The sequence below is a fragment of the Trachinotus anak genome, unplaced genomic scaffold, assembly GCF_046630095.1.
Source record: "Trachinotus anak isolate AG129_WGS33_773 ecotype Australia unplaced genomic scaffold, CSIRO_AGI_Tana_v1 ptg000025l, whole genome shotgun sequence".
Taxonomy (NCBI): Eukaryota; Metazoa; Chordata; class Actinopteri; order Carangiformes; family Carangidae; genus Trachinotus; species Trachinotus anak.
The window spans coordinates 15,013,774-15,021,816 of NW_027273876.1; the positions used below are offsets into that span (position 1 = coordinate 15,013,774).

An 8,043-nucleotide genomic window follows, 5' to 3' on the forward strand; every position below is an offset into this window, starting at 1 on the left:
AGCACTGCTGTGACTAAGTACAGCTTATAGAGCTGCTAGCATGGCTGTAGCCTCTTTGTCTTGTTCACTTTTTTGTCTTTGTTAAAATATTTGTAGCAAATTGATGAAAAGTGAGAAATGCTCCTTAAATGAATACCATTATTTCGTTTTTCTTTTCTTTTCTTTTTTTTTTTTTTAAGTCATATCGCATTTTCCTTCCATCTCATTTTTAACCTTTTCTCCTCTTCACACTTGGTCTAAAAACCCCTCTGACCTCAGGTACAATTATGATTCTGAATAATGATCATAGAGTTGAAGACAAACGTCTCTGACATTTAATGCTACAGGCTTTGGCAGGCTTTGCTAATAATGTCTGATGTACTGTCTTACTTTTTTTTTTTAACGGGTGTATATCTACCCCTGTATGTTTAAAAATGCCAAGCGAGTTCAGAACTGTCTGTGCTGATTAATGATAAACCCTGATTGATCTTTTATCTCTTGACTGCACACACACACACACACCTATAACCCAAACAATAATCCTGACCTGAAATATAGATCCATCATGTGTATGTATTTTAACCTCTGATATTTCACAACGACAAGTGAAGGATACGTGTTTGTGTTACTGGTCTTTCTTTAATTGACACCATTTATTGCATCAAGGCATGATTGCATTTTTAAACAGCTTAAAAAAAGTACAAATGAAAATAACATGGTAAGATTAAAGAGTCCATATCAAACCTGATCAATATGATACAATAAGAAAATCTGGCCTTTAAGAGTTGAATTTTTGTATCTCCTTGTCATTTGTCACCACAAACCAGCAGTTATTATTCTCATACATAATTTGAAATTCAGATTTATGAAAACAAACCATACAAATAAAAAAAGACATACACCAAAGTAATCAATAAGGGACAAAAAGAAATCCATCACCCAGTGACAGAAAGCACAACTCTCTTATTAATCAACACAGAAACACAGGTGAACTGCATATTCCTTATCAACAAATTTGGCGAAAATATAATCAACAAATGCCCACTTACTTCTGTATACATCTGGAAAGAAAAACAGTATAAGAGTATAAGCAAATAAAACTTATTGCAGTGTTGAGTTCATTGTTCAAAAAGAAACTGATATGGACGATTACAGCATATATGCATCATTTTCATTATGGTCAGTAAACTTCAGAAAAAATGTTGCCATTTTAATACCATAAAAAATAAAACTAAACATCCTGAAATAAAAGCCGTCTTGCTTTCCTAAAACTGCTGCCTATCAAAGTGCATAATGTTCGATTTCATGACTCAATTTCAGTTCGGCTCCTCTTTTTGCTTTGCAATACGTTACTGTAGACAAATGGCAAATGTTCCTGCCCAGCTTCATGCTATATACTTTAGTGAATATATATTAAATCAACTATATAACAATGTCATAAGTGACTGATTTCTAATCTCAGACTATGAATTTAAAGTTTTCTTGTGTCCATCCTGCTCTTGATAGCTTCATCTTTCATCATCACACAACACAGCAGACAGTTGAGATGAATGGCTGATTTTACTGCATGTTAGTAAAAAATGTTAAATGCTAATGTAGCAAAATAGATATCCTGTTCGTCTTCTGAGACCCACTGTGACAGTGCTTGTTTGTGGAGAGTGCTTTGAAGGAGGGCTGATGGGTTTTCTTTCCTTCTGTCACTGGGAACGAATGGCTGTAGCTTACAGTTCAGTCCACTTCAGCACTCATTTGAACACATTCTCTTATCACCAGCCTCCTCATATTCAAGCTCTTACAGTTCCAAAAAAAAAAAAAAAAATCCAACTTAAAGGATGTCCTCTTTTGTGCACACAGCTAAGCTTTTCGTCGTTTTTCTTCCTCGTGAAGAAGCCATTTGACAGAGTGAGATAATCCTGCTCAGTCCGCATGAAACTTTAATTTGGTTTATCTAAGTTACTCTGTTGTTTTGTCATTTCATTTGTGCCTGATGTACCAGCTCTGCTTTCTGTCAATCACCTGACATGCTCAGGAAGAAATGTGGGTCTGTGCCAGGAAGTAGTCCCTAATCGTGTTACCCAGCAAATGTTATAGTCAGATCAGTTTCTTTTTTATGAAGGGCATCTTTGTTAGCTGGGTTTTTGTAGTTCAAGTTCAAGATAGGTTTGACATGATTGTGTTTGTATTTTAACCACAAGAACAGGTAAATATTCCAAAAAATAAATTACGGATGCAGTGTATTGCAGGATGATTGGAGGAAATGCAGAAGCAACCTTGCTGCAGCTCTGTTGCCAGTGTTATCCTTTTGGGGTAATATGGAGTTGGACCAGCAATCAGAGATGTTAAGATCAATAGGTGTAAATTATTAGAAGTCAATGAGGTTTTGGGGTCAAAGGTCACAGGTAGGCCTCCACTCGCTCCCATGGCTGCATCTCTGTGAAGAAGCCCTCGCACAGGCCGAAGCCCTGATCCAGCGTGAGAGGAATTGCCTGCGCCTCCTCTTTGATTTCCTCCCAGGGCTGCAGCATCGCCTCCTCAGGCTGCTCCGGGAACAGCGTGGAGGGCTCGTCGAACTGCTGCAGGTGGTGGTGGTGGCTCTGGAGCAGCTGATCCTGGTCCAGCTGCTGAGGATGCTGCTGCGGCACATGGAGCTCTCCCATATTGACAGCGCACTCCATGGAAGCAGCGCTCAAGTCCATGTAACCGTAGGACTGATGGTGGCTCAGGTGCTGGCTCTGACCCATCAGGTCCCCTCCCCCACACCACCTCCCGAGTCCTGCTGAGTGCTGCCTCCCCTGCATGGAAACCTCCATCTCGCAGCCAAGGGAGCTTAGCGCCGTGTTGATGTCCAAATCCTCGAAGGTGCTACAGTTCCCGCTGAGAACGTCATCGAACACGGACGCCAGGTCAAAGTCCCCCCTCAGGATGTCTGCTTTGTGGGCTTCTGTCGCTAATAGAGGGGACTCAGTCACCCTCATCGCCTTGTTGCTGTTTTTAGAGGGCAGATGCTTCCGTTTGCCGCCCACCTCTTGGTAAGGGCAGCCATTTTGGGTGCTGTGATAACCCTGAACAGGTTTGCTCTGTCTATGTGTGCTGCTGCCGCCGCCGCCGCCGCCGCTGTTGCTGCTGTTGTAGTGGTTGGCAGACATCCTCCTGCGTTTGAAGATGCCGTTGACAAACATGTCAGCGTACTGAGGATCGATCTGCCAGAAGCCTCCTTTCCCTGGCTCGTCTTTTTGTCTGGGGACCTTCTTGAAACACTTGTTGAGGGACAAGTTGTGGCGAATCGAGTTCTGTGACAAAGACAAAAAAAAAAAAAAAAGGATATTTAACATGATCCCAGTGGCTCTGAGCACAGTTAGCCATGCAACAACTGAAAATGCCAGTTTGTCTTTGAAAGGGAGGTAGGAAGAAAGAATGAGAGAGGAGGTGTGTACGTATGTGTGTGTGTGTGTGTGTGTGTGTGTGTGTGGTGGTGTTGGGGGGGGGGTATTGTTGTTGTTTGTATAGGAAAGCAAATGTACCTAATGAGGCTTTCTAGTAACAGGCAGCTCTGTGCGTTTCAAACATGATCAGCTGTGCTTAGCTGCCATCTCTCTCAGGAGCCCTCATTAACACACATTCAGGCACAAACACACACACACACACATTAGAGTGCTTTCTCCACACCATCACCATTCCCCTCAGACAAAAACCCTGCACCAGCACTCTCTTGGAAGATGGAAATTTCAGACTCTTGCATTAAAAAACACTTTCCATGGAAATCATGAAAGGAAGAAACTAGACACTAATCCTGGAGAGAGAGAGAGAGAGAGAGAGAGTAACAGAGAGATAGAGAGAGGATTTTTTAAAATGATTTCCTTCACTACATTTGATGATTGGTGTTTTCCTACACTGACAGAGAAAAGCCCTTGTTTGATGCCCTGTAGTCTAAAGACTTGGTGTCTGGTGGTGACACTGGAGTCAATTGCTCAGCCTTCCCTCCCTCACCTCGCCATTTATCTGGCTCATCAATAATAGAAGGAGAGTTATCCGGTCTCGGTTACCTGCCAGCTGGGCTCCGCATGTCTGTAGTAGCAGAAATTCTCCGTTATCCAGTTGTAGATGGTGGACAGAGTCACTTTGGGCTGCTTGCTGGCCTGCATGGCCATGCAGATGAGAGAGGCGTACGAATAGGGCGGTTTGACTTTAGGGTTGGTTTTGTAGTCGACCTCAGCCGGCGGGCTGGCCTGGATGGGGATCTGTGGGTAGCCGGATGCAGGATGTGCGCAACTGGTAAACCGCGGTGCCGCCGTGGAGTCACTGCCGGAGGTAACGGGGCTCCCGAGGTACAGAGGCATCCCGGTAGCGGCCGTGTCCCCGGCCGGGGGGCTGGACGGGGAGTCGGTGCCTCCTCTGGGGAAGCCGAGCCGCTTGAGAAACAGGTGCTGCTGGGAGGACGGACAGCCCGGTCCAGCGCCGTTGGGTCGCTCCGGATCCGCGCTGAGGATGGAGAAATTCTGGAGCCAGTGGAGGCTGGTGAGACTGTCGTCAAGGGGGGCAGAGTCGGACCCGGTGACCTGATCCTCCGGGTAGACCGCCAGCCATTTCTCCTTAAACTTGTTCGCGATGTCGGGGCTTGTCAGGACCGGCATCCTGGCTCTGTACGCGCGGTGAGGGCTGAAGACGACCAAAGGACCACGGATTCAGATCAGCATTTAAAGTTTTGTTTTATCTTGAAGCCAAAGGGGGAAAACAAACAAAACAAAACAAAAAAAAAACAAAACAAAGTATAAAAACAAAAACGCATTTAATTAAATAAATCTAAATCATCCCTCAATAAATCCCCACGGATAGATGTTTGTTTGGTCAAAAGATCCAAAACAAATCATATATTCAGCCCATAAGCTGCCAGATGATGCGTGACCTCCCTACCTCCGGTGCAGGCTCTGTGGAGGAGATGCTCTGTGTGCACCTGTTGCAGTCCGTCCCTGCCTCTCCTCTCCAAGGGCTCAGCGGCGCATCCAGTCTCTGCGCAACAAGTGCGGCGGGGGGAGGGCGAGGAGCATCCAGCAGGGGCTCATATGTGGGGCGGGGGGGGGGCGGGGGACCAAGAGAAACGCCACTCAGGACAGATTCATGTCGACTCAGGCAAACCGGGCTGTGCGAGTGTCTGCGGGAGGTCAGGACGCGGGGATATCTGGAGGTTGTAAAATAAGTCGCTCTTAAAGCCCGAGAGACTGCCCACCATCCCTTTAAACGCCTGGGGGGGGGGGGGGGGGGGGGATTTTCTGATTGGCTGGCTATCTCTGCTTCTCCAGGTTTCACTTGAAGTCTCTCTCTCTCTCTCTCTCTCTCTCTCTCTCTCTCTCTCTGTGAGTGCACCGTACACACACCAGGCTACAATAGGACCAGCCAGTTTCTCATCTCTGTGGCTTTAATCTCCGTCTTGGTGTGAAATGTGACCTCACAGACCACCACCCCCCTCGCTGGCGCGGAAAAAGACGCGCCACGGATCCCGCCCCGTAGCGCACTTTTGCACCTGCGAGAAAAGCAGCCCACTTTTACTGATAGCTGAAGCCCGTGTTTACCATGGTTTGACAGTATTGGAGATATTGTTGGGGGGAGGAAAAAAAATGGCTAATTGAATTTCTAAATATTTTATCTATAGTATTGTGCATGACCTGCTCGTGTTTTTTGTCCAGACTGATCCTCTTATCCTCCTCAAGCACAGGGGAAGTAACTAAACGTTTTTTTTTTAATAGAGAGTGAGCACAAAGGGATGGTCATTCACAGACACATCCATCCAACCTTCATCAGGCGGTCATATGTCATATTCTACACCGGTTCAACACACTCCATCCCGACGTTGCAGAGCCTGTGTCTTGCAGAGGTAGAGTTAACGGGAATCGTGAGGAAACACTGCCATCCAGTGGATCAGTACTGCACTAGCAGCTACACCAGAGAACCCATCATGGCACTTTTACTTGGAATGACCGGTGGGTATGGATTCCCTACGATCATGAGGAAGCACTGATTGTTTCCTGTAGGGGTGCACCGCAGCAGGCCGTAGGATCCATCCAGGCTGAATGTCAGCTGTGAAGCCAGCACTCTTTGTACTGGCCTTGTCCACCATACTGCTTTTCATACAAGGGGTGAAGCCCGCCATGCATAGTGCTGACGGTGCAGCGGGGAGTTTATGTTTTCACTGCAAATGTCATAGATCAGGCAGTTTGACCAGTCTCACCAAGATGCAACCACTGCAATCGACGGTTACTTTAACATCCTGTGCAGACATGGAATGTGTACTGTATCCGAAGACCTGTCGTGTTTATGAATATAAAAACTCTTTAATTAGACTACTGCTACTGTGTCTCCTAAAATCTTGTGAAACTTGATTAATACCCAAACCTGTCCGTCTCATTTCTGATATGCTGCCACTATAATCTGGCTCAGATTACATATTGCAACTTCATGTTGTTTGGACCATTTGACAAGTGACACTGTCTTCAAAAGGCCCCAGTCACTGAAAACCATGTCAGAAACAAATCCCACATCTGGTGTAAGTCAAGCGTGGCATACTGAAACACTGTGGCTGTGGGATGACTTTACAGGAGCCACGGCCCACATGCATTAATGATGGAACTTGCTCCTAAAACCTGGGGAAATTTCATACAGTGTGCATTGCCAGCCATCTCTCTTCCTCCCCAAACAGATTTTATCAATACATCTGCTGAGGTTAAAGATCTGGAGCGCGGTGGCTGACAAGGGCTGGCACTCAGTGTGGGGCACCGGGAGGGATGAGAACGCTGCAACACTTCAAGAGCCGGGATATGTCAGGCCAGCTGTTGCGTCCCGTCAAGGAGGCTTGATTTTTAAAATGTCTCCAGGTTTGTTCTGCTTCTTGACAAAGGGTTTGCTGGTGAGACGGGTAAATGTTTGAACAGCTGTTCTTATTGTTGCCAGGCTTCACGCTGTCCTCCAGCAGGAACTAAGCACACATACAGTATGGCTACAGTACATCTAATGGGTTGAAAGAGGGTGCTGAGGACTGATACACCACAATGTATTTCTTGTTAATAGCACTGTTAACCTTTACAAGGGTTTTAATTCAGAAAGTCCCTTAATTTATGTCCTTTGCCAAACTGTGAAGCTCACAAATATATTTTTGGGGAAAGGTAGAGGACCAACCGATGACCACAACAACATATTTAGACAACTCTTCAAGAGCCGGGATACGTCCTGAATTCTCCCCTGAGAGATTGTATATTTAATGTTTTTTTTGGCCTCTGTATTTAGAGATAGTGGTATTTGCTTCATTGCACAGCACTACAAATTAGCAGATAAAATTTTGAATAACTTAAGGCAAGTAAATGCAGTTAAATAAAGCATGATAAAAAAAACAAGAAAAAAAAAAAAACAACAACAAAAACTAATATTACCTGCCTTGTTTTGATTGAAAGTGTATTAAATCAATGGATAAGTGTGCATGAATAACACTGGCTGTGAGTAACATAGAACTAGATTGTATCAAAGGTCCCACTAGAAAATAAATGTGTATTGTGAAACCTCCAAGTTATTCAGTAATGTAAAAATATGATTTTATTACTATGGATGTGAGTGACCTCAAATTCACTCATTGTTAGGCCTACAGTGGATGCTGTTTATTTCACCAGCAGGTGTCTCTCTTTCCAGTCTTTCCTCCACCCTCTCACCCACAGCTGCTACAAACATGTCATTCATAAAAGAATGTTTACAGTTTGCAGTTACCCACAATTCTGAGCTACATGAGGGCTAATTTTACACACAGCCTGCTCCAAAACTGATGCTTTAGAAACCTAGATATACATTTACTGACCATCCACTCAAGTATTTGTAAAAGGAAAAGCAAGGTGGTTGATGGCAACAGGATATTCCCAAATATGATCAATCAAGTGGGTATATTTCAAGAATTAGAATCTCATTGTAACTCTGTTTTATTGTCATTGTATTTGAAGTACCACCTTTGTTTAAGATGCCACAAATGGCTTTATTCTCATCTTTTTTTTTTTATCACATAGACTGCCGACTGGCATTAAAAGAATAATT

General features: G+C 44.6%; 1 protein-coding gene across 3 annotated transcripts; it reads right to left on the reverse strand.

The window, feature by feature from the left end:
- Positions 1-598: 598 nt before the first annotated feature.
- On the reverse strand, positions 599-5,873 carry foxj1b (forkhead box J1b). Of its 3 annotated transcripts, none has more exons than XM_071463022.1 (3): positions 4,891-5,873; positions 4,023-4,635; positions 599-3,269 (listed from the first exon to the last, which is right to left on the reverse strand). In XM_071463022.1, exons 2-3 carry the CDS (start codon positions 4,608-4,610, stop codon positions 2,373-2,375), a joined length of 1,485 nt encoding a protein of 494 aa, XP_071319123.1. In that variant the 5' UTR covers positions 4,611-4,635; positions 4,891-5,873; the 3' UTR covers positions 599-2,372. The 3 variants fall into 3 exon arrangements, with proteins under 3 accessions (XP_071319123.1, XP_071319122.1, XP_071319121.1); XM_071463021.1 differs by having other exon boundaries at positions 4,023-4,690; XM_071463020.1 differs by having other exon boundaries at positions 4,023-5,873.
- Positions 5,874-8,043: the final 2,170 nt, after the last annotated feature.